This window comes from Gymnoscopelus microlampas, assembly GCF_963454915.1.
Source record: "Gymnoscopelus microlampas genome assembly, chromosome: 9".
NCBI lineage: Eukaryota > Metazoa > Chordata > Actinopteri > Myctophiformes > Myctophidae > Gymnoscopelus > Gymnoscopelus microlampas.
The window spans coordinates 8599461-8622147 of record NC_139946.1 but is presented as its reverse complement, the minus strand read 5'-3'; the positions used below and the strand labels follow the sequence as shown (position 1 = coordinate 8622147).

At 40.5% G+C, this 22687-nt stretch overlaps 3 protein-coding genes across 3 annotated transcripts; all 3 read left to right on the top strand.

Annotated features, from left to right (window-relative positions):
• Positions 1-2835: 2835 nt before the first annotated feature.
• LOC311051380 (G2/mitotic-specific cyclin-B2-like) lies at positions 2836-8080 on the top strand (the record flags this gene model as incomplete). The annotated part of the gene is made up of 9 exons (XM_084065944.1): positions 2836-2883; positions 4155-4280; positions 4464-4805; positions 5543-5743; positions 6283-6441; positions 6544-6789; positions 7337-7477; positions 7627-7737; positions 8075-8080. The coding sequence occupies 9 exons, from the start codon at positions 2836-2838 to the stop codon at positions 8078-8080; spliced, it is 1380 nt and encodes a 459-aa protein (XP_083922070.1).
• A 5026-nt stretch (positions 8081-13106) lies between these two features.
• Positions 13107-14540, top strand: LOC311052225 (glutathione synthetase-like; the record flags this gene model as incomplete). The annotated part of the gene is made up of 1 exon (XM_084067095.1): positions 13107-14540. One exon carries the CDS (start codon positions 13107-13109, stop codon positions 14538-14540), a length of 1434 nt encoding a protein of 477 aa, XP_083923221.1.
• An 811-nt stretch (positions 14541-15351) lies between these two features.
• cUnh1orf52 (chromosome Un C1orf52 homolog) lies at positions 15352-21414 on the top strand. The gene is made up of 3 exons (XM_084067096.1): positions 15352-15788; positions 17871-18081; positions 19717-21414. The coding sequence occupies exons 1-3, from the start codon at positions 15504-15506 to the stop codon at positions 19863-19865; spliced, it is 645 nt and encodes a 214-aa protein (XP_083923222.1). The 5' UTR covers positions 15352-15503; the 3' UTR covers positions 19866-21414.
• Positions 21415-22687: the final 1273 nt, after the last annotated feature.

Genomic DNA, 22687 nt, shown 5'->3' with positions numbered 1-22687 from the left:
TTCCTTCATACATTGAAGTGCAAGAAATAGAAGGCCATTGCATATATCGTCTCTGTCGGGTGGAAACCTCTAAAACTGATACTTGTTTGAGTATTAGAATTCAAAAGTATCAAAAATAGCAGACCGACAAGCTCGATTGCGGATCTGCTATTTTAGATACTTCTGTGTAATGATCAAGTAGGGTATTAATTTACAAAAAAATAAAATATGGAGATGAGGTTTCTGCCCAACAGCAACTATATATATTTTTTTAAACAATTGATTTGAAAAATTGATAAATGAAACTTAGCCAGGAGCCACTGCTCCTTAACGTGGAAAAGGTTCAGGCATCTCGTACAGACGCTTCCTCTCTCCCTAGGGTGCTCCTATGGGAACGTCCCACTGGGAGGAGGCCGAGAACCAGATATCCCCACGCTGGCCTTGGAACGCCTTAGGAAACCCCAGGATGAAGTGGCTAATGTTGCTAGTAGGGGAAGGAAAGTCTGGAACTCTCTGCTGCTGGAGCTGTTGCCCCCTCAACCAGACTCCAGATAAGTGGTTGAAGATGTATGGATGGAAGATAATACAGTTATTCATTTCATATTTACACAGTAAAATCCTCAGTGTTCATTTAGTGAATGATTATACTGTTTATGGTCCCCAGCACAATATAGTATCAAAATCAGTTTAACCACTTTAACCCTATATACATTACATCAGCTTATTAAAATAGCCGATGTACAAGCTCACAATGTGAACGCGTGGTGAGCATGTAGATCAACTATTTAAAAAAAACTATTTTAACAACACAAATCTTGTATGGGGAATTGGGGATCCCTCCTCCTTGTCACAAAAATATTTTCAGATGGGGGGTCCGTAGCCAAAGACATTAATTTGGGGGACGTTGACAAAAAGAAAGTTTGAGAAGCACTGATTTAAACAGTAACATCCTCAGTGTTAAATGGCCGTTTGTAAGTAACTCTGAGAGTCAGCGAATGTAACCGTTAACATTTGGGTAAATAATATTTGAACCAGTCCATTTGCCTAAATGTGTACAATATCAGAGTTACATTAACACCGAGTAATATAGGCCTATGTAACGAACAGCAACTCGTTTGAAAGATGCAGGACAATATAAAACGACTCCCATTATTACAATGTACATGAAGGCATTTAGCAGATGCTCATAATGTATCCACGGGCACAGCAACTCGAAAAAAAGTGCAAAGTAGATTAATCCTATAGTCCAGTGGTTCTCAAAGTGGGGTCCGGGGACACCCAGGGCCAGGGGTCCTTGAGGGAGTTCCAGGGGGTCCCCAGCTAAATGATAGATAGTAACTAAATGAACCCTTAAGGTTCTGTAACCTCAGACAGTGTACAAATTGAACCAAATGGACGCTAACGGCTCCATTTGTACACTCTCAGAGTTAAATTAACATTGATTTTACAATATAAATTGGGGTCCCAGAGATATAAATGTCATTACATGGGGTCCGTCCGTAGGACCGTAGCCTAATGATGCATTTCAAACTGGGGGTCCTTCAAATTAAAACGGTTGAGAATCACTGCTAGAGCCGTAAAAAAATCTTCTCTTATGGGGCTCCCTGGCACATCTTTTCAAATGGGGGTCCGCAGGCTAATAAGTGTCAATTTGGGGATCCTTCCTTGACATGAAAAAGTTTGAGAACCACTGGTAGCCAACATACGACATCGAACGAAAACATGCTAACTAGGCTAACTAACGTTAAATTAGCCTTTACCAGATAGGGACTCTAAACAAACCGTCTTAAACGACGTGCTCTAAAGAACATTATAACACATTCACAGCCTCCATATTGTATTAATAAAGATGTTAACATACCGTCTCCATGGTCTCAAGTAACGTCGTTGGTGTTGAAGTGAAGAAGAAGTTAGAAGTTAGTAGTCAGTCAACTGTCTGCTTGTGTCAGAAGGTCTCTCTCAACAAACGTCCAGCTCTCAGAGAAGATGTGACAGACTGAAAAATAGACGTTAGAGCATCACGAGATCATCTCAGGCACCTGCTGTCATACGTCACAGTCACAGCTGAAGACCCGCTGTGATTGGCCAGTCAAAACGGTAACCGCCCTCTCACGTGCCGCGAGAACAGACGAGAGAAGATCTACAAACTCGCAGTGCGTCGCACCTGCAACGCGCTGTGAGTTTGTAGATCTGCCGTTGACGCAATGTTTATTTTCAAAATGCAAGCTCTGACGTTTCCCATAATGCACAGAGCGGTACTTATCAACTGATGTCACATCAATGACCGAATTGTATTCATAAAGTTGCCAAAAACTCATTTCAATTTAGTATTTTTATAATATTAATTTAATATAATATAAATTCTTGTTTGTATTTTATTTTTGACGTTTAAACCTACTGTATTGTGTGTATAACATTGTTAAATAAAGTTAGAACCTCTAAAATGCCACGGTTTTCCCGTGTGCGGGTGGGTAGCTGATCTACAAGCTCATGACATGATGCTGATGCTGCGCTTTGTGAGCTTGTAGATTGGCTATTTTCCCCACACGCTACACTCAACTTCGAATGACGCAATGTGCATCCTTCAACAACCAATGAGCGGCGTGCATTCCGCGGGCGGCCGGCCAATAGGAGGAGGCGCGGGCGTTTGAGAACTTTAATATGGGAAGCAACGGCGGTAAAGCGTCAGTCGGTGTTTACTGTCACAACGGAGAGCATTCGACTCGCTACTGCTGTAGTTTAGTTAAGACTTAACGGTTAACTGTCTGTTTGACTCGCTACTGCAGTAGTTACTAACTTTTTACTTCGGTGAATTGTTGTTATCATTATTACACATTATTACATTATCATCACAACATGGAAAACGCTGTTTTCGTCGTGTCCAAGAGGGAATCCAGCGATGCGGTGAGTAAACTAATTTTAAAATAACTACAGTTAGCTTGTTGTAACGTTCTCCCGGGCCGTTAGCATGGCAGGTTTAACACACATTAAAGCTGACAAGGCGTCGGTTCGCGACGACAGCGAGGCTCCATTCATCCTGTTCGTGCCCGGTTTAACGTCAACAAGATGGAGCTTCGCTGTCGTCGCTCGCCGAACCGACGCTTTGCCAGCTTTAATATCTGTTCTGGTCGGCAAGCGAGTCTTTTTGGTGTCGTTTGTGGTTTTGCTTGTGCATTTTTTTTAACCTGAAAACGTTGTGAATCCTTTAAACCTTAAGTGCATTTTTCACGTTGCTTTTTAGCTAACGACTTTGTAACTGTTTCTGTTTTTGAATGTTACTGAACAGTTATGAAAAACAACTACAGTTAAGCTTGTTCTCCCGTTAGGCTAAACGTTAGCCATGGTTCACATGACGCTTGTATGACAGTCATGTTTCAGGGCTAGCTAAACGTTAACGTTATGGTGTTGGTGTCGCTCGCCGAACTTATCTTCCAAGCTTATAACCGACGCTTTGTCAGCTTGAAGATCTGTTCTCTGCTGGTCGACAAGCGATGTGCATTGAGTTTCAGTCTTTTGTTTTGTGGTGTTTCTGGCTTATTTAACGTTATTTGGTTGTGTCTGTGCTGTTTTGGTTGCTGTTTGGTGATGTTTGCTGGTTCAACGGCTTTAAAACGTTGGTTGTTGAGAGAATTTTGAATGTTGTGAACGTTGGTGAAGTGTTTTGAACCTTCTAAACGTAAAGTATAGTTTGATCGTTGCTTTTTAACTAAATTCAGAATTGAACGGTTTTATCGTATCTTCGGTGAGTTCAGCGTTATGGTGAGTAAAATGTGAAAAATAACTAGAGTTAAGCCTGTTATTTTCCCGTTAGGCTAAACGTTGACGTTATGGTGTTGGTGTCGCTCGCAGAACTGATCTTCCAAGCTTATAACGGACGCTTTGTCAGCTTGAATGTCTGTTTTGGTTGCTGTTTGCTTTTACACGTTGGTTGTTGAGTGACTTTTGAATGTTGTGAACGTTGGTGAAGTGTGTTTCTTTTTAACTAAACACGTTGTTTTTAATGTCTGTTCTGGTCGGCAAGCGACATGAATTGAGATCGAGTCTTTTTCTCTTTTGGGTGTTCATTTGATCCAGTTTTGGTTGTGCATTTGTTTTTGATGAATCTTTTAAACCTCAAGTGCATTTTTAACATCGCTTTTTGTAACGTTTTTTGTTTCTGTTTTTGAATGTTACAGTTTCAACAGTGGATGAACGTGCAGAACCCAGCTGCATACATGGGGAAGAGGAAGACCAACGGTGCTCCAAAGAGAGCTGCTCTTGGAGACCTTTCCAACTTTGCCAACAAGGCTTCTAACACCAAGGTAATATTTAAACTCCTGATTCTCAACCTTTACAATTTCACAGTCCCCAATTTGATACTTTTTTTCCAGATCCCTACACTGAAATCCTTTTGTTAATTTAAACTGACTGTTAATTTAGACAATGACGTTGTTTACATTTAATTTGTATACCTCTAATGTAAGGTTCCCTTTGTACACTCTCAGTTCAAGACAGTACAACAGGACAAGGCCCTGGATGCTGTCTACACAAGAATCCTACAGAGGATCCCTGATGTACCATTGGTGAACGTGGACCACATCAGAAATGTGGACCTCTGCAGAGGCCTCCCGAGAGTCGCAGACAAGGTCAGGGAGAGAACGGTGGCTGGGCACTGTGGCAGACACCTGAAACTGATGGCCAGCAAACTGACACAAGGCACAGCTAGGAGGGTAGAGAGGCGCACCACCTATGTAGACACACTGCAGCGTGGCAGCAGAGCTAACAACACTGCAGAGCTCCTGATGGGGGATAGGAAGTTGTGGAGAGCATCCATCCTGGAATCCCGAGTAAGTTTTTGCTAGTCTGCACAGTAGCATTGCATATCATCGTTGTTGGGTGGAAACATTCTCTCCATATTTCAACTTTTTATGTTTTTATATAAATGAATACCCTACGTTGTCGTGTCATTCAAAAGTAGCTACTTGACTAGTCACGACACGTTGTGAGCATGTAGATTTGCTATTTTTGAAGATAGTCAAATCCATTTAGCCCTGAGGAAGATTTTCTTTTTTTAAACGGCCTCTAAATGCTAACCTTCTGAAAAACCTCAATTCTTTATGTTTTTTTTTTTTTTTTATTAAAAAAAAACCTAAAACTAAAATAATGTTGCTATATACATAGCAACATCTGAAATGACAGATGCTTCCCCAGATTGAAAGGTATAACAGTGTATAGGCTTTCCAAGTCTAAATAGGTTAAGTGCGTGTGGGGTTTTATACATTTTGAACCAATGACCAGTATTAACAAGAGCTTGTGACTAAATAATAACTACATTGCATTGGAATTGGTTCTTTTTTCCATTTCCTCAAAAGTAACAGTTATGGACATTCATGGTTTCCACCCGACAGTGACGATGTACACTCATACACTCAGAGTTACTGAGTTACATTTGGACCCCTGGTGGTCTCTGGACCCGATATTCAGAACCATTGATTTAAACTATGTACAAGAAACAAATTACCTACAGTTTGACTTCAAAGAAGAATGTGTTTTGAATGTATTTGTATTCTTTTCTCCTTCTCAGAGGACTGGAGTTACCAGAGTTCAGGCACCTCCTCAAGTGTCTCCCTCCACTGGTCCAGAACAAGCTGCAGATGTTTCCATGAAGGAGGCCTTCCCTGACCCGCTCCTCACAGTAGAGGACATTGATGCAGGAGACTCACAGATGTCCCTCCTATGTTCTGAATATGTCAAAGACATATATGCACATCTAATGGATCTAGAGGTATGTGATGCCAGAGGCATGTTTTCTTTACTACATGATGTGACTAGGGTTGTCATACAATCATCACTTTACTTGACGATTAATTGTCATACAAATAATTGTGAATAACGATTTAATTATGTTTTTCCATTGAACATTGGAACATAAAAATGTAATTTCTATTTGGCTTTTAGGCCATGTAAACAAAAAATGCACTGGGCAGATTTGACAAATAACTTAAATATGCAAAGAAATGACTGACAAGTACCTCTACCAATGATTAAAATAAATAATGTGCTATGGCCATAATAGGCCACATTTCGTAATTTTATACTGAAAATGTGTAAAATAAATGTAAAACAATACCCAATCTACAAGCTTACAACGCGGTGCGACGCATTGTGAGCTTGTAGACCTATTTACACTATTTTTGAACATTTTTGAACATGAAAGATATTATGGCGATAATGCAAAATAATTGCGATTATGTAATAATTGTGACAGGCCTAGATGTGACCTGGTGTCATGCAGCAATGTAATGAAGTCTTTTGTCTTTACAGGTAAAGCAGGCTGTGCGACCTGGGTTCTTGAAGGGCTACGACATAACGGCACAGATGCGAGCTAAGCTAATCGACTGGCTGATCCAGGTTCATTTAAGTTTGTATCTGCGGCAGGAGACACTCTATCTCACAGTTGCCATCTTGGATCGTTTTCTGCAAGTAAGGGCAACTTACAAATGAGTTTGCCATTTGATCTGCTCTTGTCTTTCTTTCTTTTCTTTTCCTTTCCTTTTTCTAATGAGCTGTTGTGATGTATTACAGGTTCGGTCAGTTTCACCAAAGAAGCTCCAGCTTGTTGGTGTCACTGCCATGCTGGTGGCCTCAAAGTACGAGGAGTTGAGACAAGTAGGTGCCCCAGGGATCCAGGACTTTGCCGACATCACAGACAACGCCTTCACAACCACTCAGATTAAACAGATGGAGCGTGTAATGCTGAGGTACCTCAACTATGAGCTGGGGTTTCCGCTGCCCTTGCACTTCCTCAGGAGAGCATCCAAGGCTGCAAACGTGAGTCACTGTTCACATGGTTCACTAACTAACATACAAGGTGTAGTGATCAGACTTGACTCTCTGCACCAAGGCTTTGTCCAGACTGCAGGCAAAATCTGATCTTTAGGACTGACTGTCAACACTGTTATTTGCAAGTGGTTAGTTTGGATTTGTGTATAAAATAGCAGATCTACATGGCACAATTTGACATGTAAGCTTGTGGATCGTCTATTTCCCACGAGCTCCAAGGTCGTTCGCAGTGTCAGTGTTCAGACTGAAACACACATTTAGAAAACAGATTTGAATGACATTTCAATCCACCTAGGAATGTGGTTCAACTCTGATTAGATTTCCATGAGGTTTTATGCTGTTCAGACTTGATGAAACAACTCTGATTTCCAATCTGGTTTGGACAATTATCAGATTTGGGCTGACGGTGTGAACATAGTCTAAAAATGAACATAGGTGGTGACTGGTCAAATGGTGGTTAAAATAAAGCATGTAGAAGGGTATTTTGAATTGTATATGCAAGCAGGCTTTTAATAGTGTTGTTTGTTTGTTCTAGTGTACTGTGGAGAGACACATGCTGGCCATGTATCTCATGGAGTTGACACTCCTCGACTACGACATGGTTCACTACCGGCCCTCTGAGATTGCTGCTGCTTCACTGTGCCTCTCTCAGCTGCTGCAGGGTGGCCTGCCATGGGTGAGTTCTATAGAATCAATGTATATGTTGGCTTATTAGTACAAATGGCTAGCTTTACATTTTGTCTTTGATTCTAGTTTTTGTTCCCCCTCCAGAGCAGTATTGCACCTCATATGATGATCCTAATGATTGTTTTTCATGTGTTGCAGACTCCTACAGAGCGGCATTACACCAGGTATGACGAGGCTCACCTGAAGCCAATAATGCAGCACCTGGCAAAGAATGTTGTTCTTTGCGACGAGGGGGAAACAAAGTTCCAGGTGAGTGGGCAAACAAAAGTATTCAGAAGTTGATGGAGTAAGATGTGGATGTTTGAATAGATGAATACTAATGCTAAGTTATTTAGAAGTTATTTAGACAGATGCTAGGTTCATGTGTTTATCTGGCATCCTATAGTTTCAATGTACAGATTATTTACGTTTTTGATATTATATTATTCAGACTGATGCTAGGTTCTTAGTTTTCCTATGATCCTAGATTACTGAGACACTACACTGTCTCTCTGCATGTGATGTGTTGTACAGTATGTGTTTACCTTGGCTTAGTGTTTGCATAGATGAATAGTGAATACTAATATAAATGTTCCCTCTCCACTAGGGTTAGGGTTAGTATAATGTAGTATAATATAATGGAGTGAGATAGGGATGTTTACATATATTAAAACTAATGCTAGTTTTCCCTCTCCACTAGGCCGTCAAGACTAAGTTTGCTGAGAGCAAGCTGCTGGTGAACGTCACTCTGCTTTCTGAGCTGCAGTCCTGTATCGTGAAGAGCCTGGCTGCTCCCCTGCTGTCATAGCTATCAACGAAGTGATACCACCTCTCCACCTCCAACCGCCCATGCTTCAGCATATAGGTCTTTAGCCGGGTGGCGAAGACGGCCCCGCAGATCTCCGATTTGACGGCGTCGCCCTTCTGGTCGAGAGGAGTCAACTTAGCTTTTGACTCCACCAGCCGGATCTCAACCCCACTCATAGTATCCCAGCGCAGGCAGAGCACCGCTCCATAGGAGTCAGAGCTCCCGTCGGAAAAAGTGACCCCCCCCAGGGTTTACCCACCCAGCCAGGCGGGGTAACACTCCTAGGGAAAGTGACAGTACTCAGCCGTGCATACTCTTTGAAGAGTTCAACTGCCTTCCCGCGTAGCTCAGTAGATAACGGCCTGTCCCATGTATCCTTCGTTAATGTCCCAACCTCCTGAAAGGCCCTCCTGACAAGGACGACGCCCTTTTGCTTTAGAGGCGTCACCAGACCAATGGGGTCATACAGACCAGCTACCTGACTCAGTAACTGTCGGCGGGTCAGAGGATTTGGGGTCTTCTCCTCGATGTCCCCTTCAGTGAGATCCAGCTCCATGCGCATCTTCTTCTTCCTCACGGAAAAGTTGATTGCCACCATGAGGAAGAGACTGTCTTCTCCCACACGGTAACCAACCCCCAGGGCCTTGTTGTCCTCCTCCATATCTGTACAGCTATTATTATGTAAATGTGTCAGAAGACCCATGCTTATATATTCCATAAGCAATGCTGTTGTTGTTTTTACTTATCTTTATTTTTATTCCCCCATTGTTTTTTTTTTGTTTTGTTGACTATTTATCAAGTTATGACAGACTACGACTTGGGTCAATTCTATCACTCTGAGTTATATATATATATATATATATATATATATATAAATCGATAACAGTTTTGATAATAACTGTTAGGAATCAATAATCCCTAACAGTTTTGTTTTTGAGAGTGTGTGTGTGTGTGTGTGTGCATATATATTACTGTTATAGTGTGTGTGTGTGTGTGTGTGTGTGTGTAAATATGTAAATATTTATGTGTAAATGTTTGTACAGTATAGATCCATGTAAATATTTATATAATAAAATGATCCGTTTGAACCATGAGAATTGTTGGTTCTAATCTCTTTTCAGTAGTGTGGTAATGGTTATGTTGAAAATTAAAAGAAAGTTGTGGCACTAGGTATAATTCACACGCCCATGAAACCACCCGGTTTACTAATGTACTTTTTTCATTTGTATAAGAAATTAATTGAATAGACAAGTGGTTCCTCTTGGTGTGCCTTGGGATTGTTTGACACACACATTATTTCAAATATACAGTATAATATACAACTATATATTTTTTTATAATTATTTTGTGCGCACCCATTTCCCAATACAGAGGCAAATTATATACCCACAAAGAATATTTTAACCACTTTCAACCTGGCCTCCTTATTAAGGCATTTCTTTATATGCTCTATATAAGCTATATGATATTTTTTCCCAGACAAAAGATCTACGGCTATTTTTGCTATGAATACAGGTGTGCCTTGAGATTTTGACTTGTCTGTTGGTGTTGTGTTGGGCACAAAAAGTGTGAAAAGCTTTGGAATAGACAGCAGTGGGGAACCAAATTTGTGGTAAACTGTCTATACCACTGTACTGTATAGTAGTAGGCTAACACTGGTTCTCAACGTTGGGTTCTGAGCCCACCAGGGTTCCAATAAATGAACCCTTACTAAAGTGCATGAATGGAATGTATAGATTGGGGTCCCAGAGATGACAAACTGTATCAATGGGGGTCTGCGGCCAAATGCATATAAAACTGGAGGTCCTTGAAATGAAAAAGGTTGAGAATCAGTGGTGGTTGAACTCACACTCCTCCAAGGATGGATGCAGCTCTGTTGAGCATGTAGCAGCACTAAATTAAAACTGACAGAAACCTTGAAAGACCAAATATTGGCATAGATATACTTTCAGGATTTCAAGGGCCTTAATAGAATATCTGCCATAATCTGCAAGAAACCCCATTGGTTTTAGTGCATAGTTTGAAGGCAAGACACCAGACTGCTCCTCAGGGGAATTTAGGTGTCTTAATGACCACATTCAGTGTACAGTTCCTTTATCTTTTCACCAAAACCATTCCTAAATGTAAACATTTTCTTAATGTGTAGTGGTAGTACACTGCCACCTGGTGTCCAAAATACACCACCTTGTAGTTACAATAACTATTATCATAAACAGTACAGAAGTCAGTGCTACTTACTACATGTTGATGTTAGTTACAAAGCTTAATATTTGTATCTAATTCCTGTTCTTCAAATCTCACTGAATGATCGGAAAGAGTGTTTTCTTTTGAATAATACAAAAATACATTGAAAAACACAATTTTCAAATCAAGTTGTTAGAAAGATGACATCATGATCATCAGTAGATCATGCCTCTATATTTGTACATATCTCCTAAATATTCCTTCAACAAATCCTGAACATAAATCATCAGTTTTGACACTTGCTTTTCACTGCAAATTTTGACCAGTACAACGATGACTCCTCTATTCAGATGCTTCATCTTGTGTGGGTCTAAAAGTAAAAGACGCAAATTCCATCACAAAGGGGTCACTAAATGTTACTGCTGCAATGGCGCCCTGGTACAACTTCTACTGCAAATACAGAGTACATAAATGGCCTCAATATTATTTAGATTCATTAAGTGACATGTTGAGAAAAAACACAGAATCCAACCGTGTGCACAAAGGAGATTAAATGTCTAAAAAAGCATGCTGAAGGTGCTTCTAGGATCAGGAGGAATGCAGGCTTAAAAAGAACAGATCCGAGCACACATGTTGGCATTTTAACTCCATATCCTCTCCTCCACTTTTTTGAGTGCTCGGATCTCCTCTTTGACATGTTAAGTTATTGTTTGTAAAAGTTCACACCATCAGACAAACTCACTTAAGCCAAACATGGTTGAGGAAAGCAAGGTTCAGAGTCATATCAGCGATCTGGTTTTGAACAAACAGCCTCCAAAGCAACACTTGCAGACTAAAAATAATTGTCACTGATAAATCGATCAACTCTTCATAACCTTGGGAAGTTTTCTACCTAATGTATGTGATTACAAAATGCAGATTGTAGGAGCATTTGACTCTTGAGCCCTGTTCCAGGTCCAGGACATGGAATCTTTGCCCATGTTGTTCTGCAAACAGCTTCAATCTCCACTGGAACCTGAAGGACATCTCTTAGTTGTGATGATTGTAGACTTATGAATAAATTGTAGAAAAGTGAGTCTTGCCTTCCTGTGCATCTCTCTAGTGTCTCTTACCCTCCCTCTCAGGCAATTTGCTAAATCAAATGTGTGCATGTGTTTGTATTTAGGTGCCAAAATATAAGAGTGTGTCAAAGATGATGTGATAAGATGTGTCAAATGTATAAAATAATACAAATGCCAAAATGAACACCTGAGTTGCCATTAGATTTTTTTTTATTATTCAGTGAAACAATGAGGACTATGAAAGTAAAGAATTCAACAATATTATGTGAGCCTCCACAAAGGTAGATTCAATAGTTTTATAAAAATCAAAGACAACTGAAATCAATTATGTACAGGCTACATTTATGTATTTACATAAATACCTATCTTCTATACTAAAGGGTTTGTTTCTAACTATTTACAATGTACAGCATATTGTTATTCTTATTAAGAATATAATTATGTCAACCTTAAAACTATTTACAATTTACAGCATGGAGTTCATATTATATATTCATATTAACATGGTATGGTATTTGTGTGTGTGTGTGGGGGGGGGGGGGGGGGGGGCTGAGCTGCACAGATGTGGAGTAAAGGATCTGTGGGGAGAGGGGAGATTGAGAGGAGAGGAAGAGGGGAGAAAAGAGGAAAAAATAAATCATTAAACCTTCTTCACCACTTCAGAAACATATCATCACTATCACCATTGTGTTTTCTGTTATGATTACCATCATTATCATCATCATCTGAATGTTTAAAGCCTCCTGACACTCTTCTTGCTCTGAGCGCTGGTATTATTGAAGGAGAGGAATAATCGACCAAAATAATATTTCTGAACTCTTTTTGAGGAGTTTATAACAACACTGTAGATAAAGTGTAGTATAGAGTTATACTGGTATTCAAATAAGATAGCTTGCTGATGAATGGGTATATTTGTAAGTAGTCTATATTCTTATTCTAAATCACGGGAGAGCTGAGGCATAAATTGGATTTGTCCGTTTTGGAATTCCTCTCAAATTTGACTAAACATACAGAACAGATTATTTTGTTAAAGACAACTTTCCTTTTTCACATAGTAATCTGGCCAGGCCAATCTAAGCTTTGTACTGTGAAAATGTGGAGCTATTGAGAGATCATAATTATGCTATTATCTGAACAAACTGTTGCTATCACATGCTATCACCTGACAAATACAATGTATGTGCTTTAATATGAGACCGTTGGAATTAAATGTTTCACTTTCATTGCATCATAGTGGGAACAGGCTGAAACTTTGCCCAAATATGGAATCATATAGCCTATACGTCATAGATAATGTCATAGATTTAAATACATTTCATGTGTTAAAACAAGTATAATAATATTGGTATCACATTATAGATCAACCTCATTTGTTTGCTCTTAAAAGGCAGGCAGTTTTCAATGGTGCTCTTTAGATAGCTCATTAAAATGGTATGGTGTGCACATCGAAAAAGTGATAAAAAAATGTGTGAATGTGATCTTTTTTTTCTCCCTGAACCAATTATCTGACAAAAAGGCATTCCATCAACTACCATTACTGAAACCTGTGGATTTGCCTGTAGCATTACAAGGACAGGTGAATAACAATGGCTGCCAAAGGAATACCAGAGGACATGTTGATGAATACTAAACTGGTCAATGACTTGGAGACAGTGGCAAAAGATGCAGCTCTTATACATGGAGTCTTAATGCGTACCAAAGAGAGCCCCAACTCTTCAGAGATGGTGACTTATGCTCCTTTCACACTCTTCCCTTCCCCTGTGTCCAAAGCTGTGTTTTTGCAGGCTCTGGCAGTGCAGACGCACTTCAATTTGCTGGTGGACAAAATCAGCCAGGACTCCATGTTTCTGGGAGAGGCTCTTGCCAGCACCATTGCAGTCGATGATTTTACTGGAAAGTTGTTCAGTATCTATCAACAGATTCAGAACGAAGGAAGATCTCAGTCTATTGTGTTGGGTCTGAATCGGTCTGACTACATGTTGGACCAGAGAGAGGATAGAATTTCATCTCTGAAGCAAATTGAGATAAACACCATTGCTGCAAGTTTCGGGGGTCTCTCCTCACGGACACCCGATGTCCATCGGCATATTCTTAGAGTGGCTGGTCGGCTGGATGAGAGCCGACGTGTTTTAGACAACAACCCGGCAGCAGGTCTGGCCAGGGGGATAGAGCAGGCCTGGGAGCTCTATGGATCGGAGACTGCGCTTGTCATGTTCTTGGTCGAAGAGGCTCAAAGAAACATCTTCGATCATCGGTACATTGAGAATGAGCTGTGGAAGAGAAATATTCCTACAATTAGAAGACGTTTTGAAGATGTATGTACGACAGCATCCCTTGACCAGGACAAGAGACTACTCGTAGATGGACAGGAGGTTGCAGTGGTGTATTTCAGGAGCGGTTACATGCCTCAGGACTACGCCTCCGAACAGAGTTGGGAGGCTCGTCTGCTGATGGAGCGCTCGCTGGCTGTAAAGTGTCCAGACATCTCAACCCACCTGGCTGGAACCAAGAAGGTCCAGCAGGAGCTGGCCAGACACGGAGTCCTGGAAAGGTTCTTCCCTCAGCAGCCCGAGGTGGTGGAGCAGATCAGAGCCACCTTCACTGGCCTCTACACACTCGATATGGGCCCCGAGGGAGACCAAACGGTGGCAATGGCTTTGTCTCAACCACACCAGTTTGTCCTGAAGCCCCAGAGGGAAGGAGGCGGTAACAATGTCTATGGATCAGACATCTGCCAGGTACTGGAGCGAGTGAAGGAGAGCAATGAGAGGTCAGCATACATTCTCATGGATAGGATCCGACCAAGTCCTGTGCACAACTACCTGCTGAGGCCAGGCTCACCTCTCAAGCTCAGCAGCTGTGTCAGTGAACTGGGAGTGTTTGGAGCTTATGTTAGGCAGGGCAAAGACATGGTAATGAATGAATGTGTGGGTCATCTGCTGAGGACAAAGAGTACTGAACATGCTGATGGAGGCGTAGCAGCCGGAGTGTCTGTGCTGGACAATCCTCTCCTAGTTTGATACCTCACACTGGCTCCTGTTGGCTTCCTCTGGACTCTGTTGGAGCTGCACAACAGGACAAAGTCTTTAAGTCTCACTCAATAACTTTCTATCGATTACTTTTTAGATTAATTGAATTATAGAACAGGTAATTTAGCTTTAGCACTAATATATTATACTTAGTCACACAGCGGTGTTGTACAAAGTCAAAGATAGTAAACATAACAGATGTACAAGGCCACTATGCTTCACATCATGATGCATAGTGAGCTTGTAAATCTGCCCAAAATAGATTAATTCATTATTAATCATATGAAACTCAAAAGATGAGTTTGATTAACTGTTGCATCCATATGTTAAAGAAGAGCAAACAAGCTTAAAAAAAGTGTCTTCCAAATCTTTGGCGTGTAAATGAATAAATAAATCATTTACTTTTGGCTACTCCTTGGATATTATTCCACACACATACCAGGCACCAGGCATAGTTAAAAATAAGGATACCAGCACGCACCACCAGAGGGCGACTCACCAGGGCTGCCATGTCGGCTTATTATAAGCGACTTTGGGCTTACTTTTCTATAAGCCCAACCCCAACATACAAGATTTGTGTTGTTAAATGTTTCAAGTTTCATGTTTTTTCAGGAATATTTTTGTCTTTTAAAAGAAAATAGCCGTAGCCTACCTAGTCGCTTCTTTTTGGCTGTTTTAATAGACCTGGTTGCTTATTTCTCACACAAAATCTGGTAACCGTGAGGGCGACTCACTTTCCATTCTAAATCATTTTTGCGACTGTCGTTTTGCGACGTTACGCGAACGACTTACGACTGTTTTGGAGGCTTATTCAAAATGGAGTAATAATACCATAAGCTGCTAAACAACAACAACACTCACGTTCAATCGCACGATCTCCTCCACACACGAGACACGTTTATTTTAATTTAGCATCGTTTGAATAGTCAGTAGGCTCCATTAAGTATCAACACGATGACTGACGAAAACAAGTCGGACTCTTTCCGTTTCTTCTCGGGCTACGACGACCTGAGTGACAGCAGCAGCGACTCGGACGAGGAGCAGAAGTCAACCGAGAAATCCAAGTCAAATCCCCAACAACAAGGGACCAAGCGGACCGCCGGTGGTCTCTCCTCCGGTGGTCCCTCCCTGCCCAAACCCGACGATCTGTTCCGATCCGTGTCCAAGCCTGCCTTCCTGTACAACCCGCTGAACAAGCAGATCGACTGGGAGAGTCGCACAGTGAAGGCTCCTGAAGAGGTAAAAAAACAGAGTGGTAGAAAGTAACTAAGTACATTTACTCAAGTACTGTACTGTACCTGTAAGTACAAATCTGAGGATTTTTACTTTACTGGATTATTTAAAGGCTCCTGAAGAGGTCAAACTAATGTAGGCAACGTTAGTTATGTAGCCCAGGGGTCTTCAACAGGGGGCCTCAGAGTTACTACAGCGTCCACCAAATATTTGTGTGATGGGGAACATTAACTGAAAATGGCGTCGTGAGCTTGTAGATCTGCTATTTTGCAAGAATTTGTAGAAGGGAAAAAGAGCAGACCAAGTACAGAGACAAAGGTAAAGTTGACTAAATATTGAGGGTTTAAAAGGTTAACTCTGAAAATACATGTGAACATGAATCCAACATTTTAAACGTGTAAATAAATCAAACAAAAAAAAACATGAATTGCCACAACACTGATGATAGTGCTGTCAAACAACTGTCTATGAAACCATCTACAATATGTGAAATCTATGAAAAAGTTGAATCTGCAACACACACAAATGTATAATAAAATATGTACTGGGGGGTCCCTGCTTCATCTCTCTTGCAGCTAAGGGGTCCTTCCTTGCATTAGAAGACTACAGTACAGTGTATGGATAGTCTTGACATAATTGATGTTAGAGTAAAGAAAATTACAATAACAGACAGAGTAACCCCCCAAATAGTCCAAGAGCAAAAACACCACAGTTATTAGACATTAGTACCACTACCAACATAATACTGTATCAATAGCAAAACAATAACAGAACCCCAAAAAGTCCAGCTGAACTTCCCTGGATGGAGAAGAGCGACTGGTGGCTGCCGCTGCATTGAAAAGCCTCAGGGCTGCCGGCATGAAGGACTAACCAGGTTTTTTCTTTATCTCTGGGGAGGATGAGTCTTCAGTACCCCTGGGGCTCCCGGTGGGAAGGGTAGAGGAAGGTCTCCACTCTCCAGCTTCTTACTCATTGTCACCTCTGCCACCTCCTCCACACTGTCCGTTTCAGCTCTGATGACAGAGCCAGCTTTCTTCGCCACCGGACCCCACTTTGAGAACCAATGTGGTAGAACATCTGCAGCATCCTATTGCACGCGCATGGAAGGACATGAGCTTCCTCAGGAAGAACACCTTACTCTGACCCTTAACTAGAAGGTGTCAGCATTGTCAGTCCAGTTCAGTTCCTCCCCCATGGATGGCGCTGGGGGTATGCTTTTGCTCGTATGGTAGTCCACCACTACCAGCTCCTTGGTCTTGCCTTTGTCGGTCATACAACCTCACAAAGCTCCTCCACCAGGGTATCATGTTCATCCGTGTGCGTGTTGTCCCCTGTGATGCGGCTGACAATTAGGCCTGTCACAATTATTACATAATCGTCTAATCGCAATTATTTTCTATAATCGCAATTATTTTTGCATAATCGTCATAATCAATTCAATGTAAAAAAATGTCATATTTGAAAAGAAATGTCAGAAATAGTGTAAATAGCAGATCTATAAGCTCAAAACGCGTTGCGATGTGACGCGTTTTGAGCTTAAAGATCGGCTATTTCCACTGCTAATGTTTATTTTCAAGTATAATGTAATTGGATATGTGTTATTTGTCATATCTGCCCTGTGCAACTTTTGTTTCCGAAAGCTAGAAGCCAAACAGAAATGTAATTTATAATGTTCCATTAATTTTCAACGACAGAAACACAATTAAATCGTTAATCGCAATTATTTGAGTGATAATTAATCGTCAACTTAAATTTGTAATCGTGACAGCCCTACTGTCAAGAATGTCATCGGACACCTTCTAAAGGTGACACATTTCTGAGTTGAACCAGGAAGGGTGACCGCTCTCTGCACCCATAATAACTGCACACTAGCACATCTGACTGGCTGAATACATGCAGTGTGTGGAATATCAGCCATTCTAGAGCTAATATTCAATATGGTGTTCTCACTGTCACAGTCGTTTAATTGTTGATTTAGTTGTTGTTTTTTCTTGTTGTGTTGCTGACCTATTACTGCAACACAACGAGAATGAATGCGATAACACCACCCGTTCTAATCTTGTCTTCATTCTTCTACTCTCTCTGCAGCCTGCCAGAGAGTTTAAGCCGTGGAAGACCAATGCCGTGCCCCCTCCCCAGAGCTATGCCACAGAACCAGAGAAGAAAAAGGGAGCCCCCCCAGGGATGGACATGGCCATAAAGTGGTCCAATGTCTACGAGGACAATGGAGAGGACGCACCACAGCCTCACACTGGCAACGCCCAATTCCTACCAGAAGAGGAGCAACCCTCTGACTCAGGTTAGAACTGCAGGGCCTTCAAAGTGGGATATATTCTTATTTCAGTAGTCAGCCTGATTATTAAGAAAAATCAGCTTTGTTCTGGCGTGGGCTTTGTTCAATGTGAAAACGTTTAGCCATTGATTTAGTTATGTGAAACATTACATTACATTACGGTCATTTAGCAGACACTTTTATCCAAAGCGACTTACAATAAGTGCATTCAACATAGGTAGGCAAGAAAACTACTAATCACCGGAAGTCTTAAGTGCATTCTCTTCTAAAACAAGCAACTAAGAGTATACCTAGTGCTAAGGTAAAAGTGCAATATATCAACTACCTACTTTCTTAAACAGATGAGAGACATAGGAAGATCAAATGAGCAAGAGATAAAGCCAATAATGTATCAAAAATAAACAAGATCCAATAAAACAAGAGCTCGTACAAATAATTGACAACAAGTAGGCAAGGCTAAGTGGAAGGGTCAGGGTAGTGTTTCCTGAAGAGGTGGGTTTTCAGCCTGTGTAAGAAACCAACACTGACACACTGACATTCATGTAATTCTTAAAGCATGCACAGGCTCAGACCTAAGATGACCTTTTATTTTTTAATTAACAGGGTCCCCACGGTCATGAAATTCCTGGAAATATTTTGGAAAAATAAATAAAAAAATCCAGTACTGGAAAAGGTTTGGAATTGATCAAAGGTCCTGGAATTTATCAAGGGTCCTGGAAAAATATTTGGCTATGCATTGTTTTTGGCTATTGATTTTTTTTAATACAAAACATTTTCATAAACATGTATAACATTACACAAAATATGTAACATAAGTAGTTTTTCGCCGAACGGGCTGTGTAACACCCCATCCGCACTGCCAGCGATGCGACGTGAGGCGACGCGAGCGGGCGATGAAATCTCATTAAAATACATGTTTTTGAATGAGACCGTCCTGACCTACCGCGAGCGACAACGAACCGTGCAACGACATCGTCCACCCCTCCTATTTTCGCTCGCAGGGTCACTATGCCCTAATTTTGCACGAAATGTTGAATGAAATTGTACTATTTTATATTCTATGCTTTATTTTTGCTACACTGCCTATCTTTGGGCATTGTACATAGGAGTAAGAGACACGTTATTGCGCTGAATGATTGTTTTATAGGCCTGGAAATTGGGTTAAATATTCTGGAAAAGTTTTGGAAAAGTTTTGTAAATTCATTGCTAAAAATGTGTGGGGACCCTGAATTAATCTGATCAGGCATGAGTAGTCTTTAGGATTTAATAGATTTGTATTTTTTTTATCTGGCTTCTTTCAGTTCACAGCATATTATGTTGCCTGTACCTTCTTATCCCATTACAAAATCAGGCTTATTTCAATGATCTATTGATTTCCACACTTTCAACCGCTTAAGCCCTATATTCTTTGTCATATGATTAATAGTGAAAATAGTGCACTATGTGCTTGTAGATCTACTATTTTCTGTATTTTCGAACTTTTTGGAAATGTGGACGTTTAAACAAGATTGTAATTACATTTTACGTTTTCTTTTGTGGAAAATGTTTGCCTATGATGACATGTCCACACTAGGGATGCCAGGTTGAAAGTGGTTAAGTCTGACACACTGCTCCCCTGTTTCCCCCTGCCTTGGACTTTAGATGAGGAAGATAAGGCAGCGTCTGCAAAGAAACGCAGAGTGGAGACCTTCCAGCAGAAGGAGAAGAGAAAGAGAGACCTGGGACAAGCCACCTCTGACAAGAGCTTTGTAGAGGAAGAGAAGAGAATCCTCAGGCAGCAGGCAGAGTGAAGCCTGCTTTCAACAAAGCATCAGTTGCTAACATAAACAAACATTTTTATGTTAGTGAAGACATTTCACAGACATTGGCAAATGGACTAGTGAGGTGGTACATGATGGCATCTACAATATGATGTGCCCTTTTGGCTATGGGGTGCCGTGATTTGTAATATTGTGCTGATAATATGCCCACAAATCAATGTTACCACACTAGATAAATTGTGTTTGCTTTTAAATGTATCCAGATATAGAATGGAATGTTCAATCGTTCAGTTAGTGGCATCTTGGCTAGTCATTCGGCCTTTTAAGTAGGGCTTGTTTTTGACAACATCTATATCGATGATGTGACAATGTGATTTCAGCAGATCTTTACACACAACATTTTGAGAAACGACCATAGTATAATAATAGTGTGGATAAAACAGACATTCATTGTTCATTTGCACTCGGCTAGAACAGACTTGCTGGTGCTGGCTAGTTCACAAAATGTTATCACTTTATTGTAATGCAGCTTTTAAGACGAGGAGAAAACAACGTCTAATCTGTATTGCAATATTACGATAAACAAATTCCAGGTGATATCTAGTCTTTCATCACATTATCGATATATTTATAATATTGCTCAGCTCGAACTAAAGGGCAACTTTTCTGATTTTAAACCTCAATCCTATCGTTCTAATACTGTGAGCAGGAAAATCTGTCATTATACTTTTCAATGCGTTCTCAATGTTCTTTGTATCGAGAGCTCGCTCTCTGGTGCTGAAAAATTGCTGCCAGTATATGTAAAATGTATCGAACAAATGCTTAGATTTAGGTTAAAGTTACCCTTTAATTGTGAGGGGCTTACTTTAAATTAGCTTATTTTGATTGGCCCCCAAAACATTTCTCAGACTATCGGACTATCATGATTATCAAAAGGCTGAAGCCTAAAATAAACAAATACTGAAATAATATCCAAGTGATAAATGGACATGGAAGGACCTTAAATTGCACCCAAAGAAACAATATAAGCACCCTATTCCCCAGTCTAATGAGACAGTATATTTTTATGTAAGGCGCTCATTTAGATTGACAGAGTTAATGAATATTTCGCTTATTTTTAAATTAGAGTTTTGACTTGTCTTTCCTGCCTATGGCCACTAGATGTCACATGGAGCTCATACTTTGTCTTGAAAGGTTATATGACTGTGGCTTCCCCACTGTGTAATGGCACACACAACAACAAAGGACCCTGTGCTTAGTGTTCTCTTTACATTAGTTCCTTCCAGGTCAGCTGACATGACCGTGTGCTTACTAGTGTCATGTTCACATTTTAGTGAGATGCTCCACCAGCCTCAACATGGTATTTAGATAGATTACATAAAAAATATGAAGGTAATCATTGCTTTCATTCCCACTATTTCAATGTAAGAGGATGTTGTTTTTTTCTGTGTTTGGGAGTGAAGCTCTCAGAATCTTAATATCTGTACCCGTTTGAACAACAGTATACTGATTGATGTTTTAATTAAAATAATACTTGTCATACACCATAGATGCAATAAACCGTGTATTTCTTACTGCTGGTGAGTTTCTGATCTAATCTTTTATTGTATTGTAGAGACCCTTCTGTTTAATTCAAAATATAAATACAGAATCTCATTAAGAAATACACCCCTTTGTGTGGATAAGAGAGATGCCAACATTTTACTTGACTGAAATTAGCTTGTTGCTTGTCTTGGCCGCGTAACAGATCTTAAATGTATTTGAAATGGGATTATTTTATGCACCCCTGAGAATCTCTGGCTCAAATGTACATACTCTCCTTTGAAAACAAATCCGAGAGCAATGGAGCAAATCAAGCAATTTCAAAGAAGAAAAAGTACATTTCCATAACTCTTACTTCGCAACAGTTTAGTGATCACAGGAATTCCTGGCCTATCTGTCATCATGGGTTGACAAGAAATAATGGTAAATATGCTTCTGATAAAATTCCAGCTTCCAGGTATGTGCCTGGCCTTGTCTGAGATGCTTACCTGGCCCTGCACAGCCGCAGCAGACTGATTTTATCAGCCATATTTACGAACAACAACTCCTCTTTCTGACTAATTTCATGAGAATTGGACAGTGGAGTCATATCTTCTTCTAAGAATGATTCACACCACTGTCAGTTTTGGAGATGAAGACATTTCCCAGAAAATAAATGTTCTCACTCTTGGAATGGCATTGTGTCACTAGAAAAGATTAATTTCCAGTGTTTGTTCTGTTGAATTATTTTAGCCTAGCTGTTTTCTTGTGATATATCTACAGTGTAAAGCTTTTTTCTGGATTTTGCTATATGAGCTACTGCACTTGAAGTCTTGAATACATCTAGTAGATATGCTATCCTATTACAAATGTCCTTCATTTTCAAGTTGGCCACTGCAGTGTTAAAGGTCATTATTAATCCCTTATATGGCTGTATGCTAAATCATGCAAAGAAGTGTACTTTTTTTTTTAGGTAAACCTAAAAAAGCTCAGCTGTGAGCTGAGAACATTGTATGTTCACAGCATCTTTATGGGTATGAATTAAGCTATAACATCCTGGCTCCCTGCATTTCCACTGGCTTGTTGACTTCCTCAAAATGTCTGTCATCCTTACAATCTTCAGCCTAGCCAGGGACTATATTTACCCCCGAGAGGCCTGTTGCTAAGTGCCAGGATAGGGAGCTGTCAATGTGGCTCGCAGAGAATGTTGGCTGCTGGGAGGCACACTGTTCATGTCTTCTATCACCCCCCTCTGCCAGCAGCTGGGGCCACATGCAGATGTTTTCTAGAAGCAAACAGTTGCTTTTCACACCAGCAAACTGACCAACAGT

Excerpts from the sequence above, each read along its gene's own strand:
- cUnh1orf52 (XM_084067096.1), top strand. The coding sequence starts at position 15,504 with ATGACTGACGAAAACAAGTCGGACTCTTTCCGTTTCTTCTCGGGCTAC. Across the intron at positions 15,789-17,870 it reads CAGTGAAGGCTCCTGAAGAG|CCTGCCAGAGAGTTTAAGCC; the intron begins GTAAAAAAACAG and ends CTCTCTCTGCAG. Across the intron at positions 18,082-19,716 it reads GGAGCAACCCTCTGACTCAG|ATGAGGAAGATAAGGCAGCG; the intron begins GTTAGAACTGCA and ends CTTGGACTTTAG.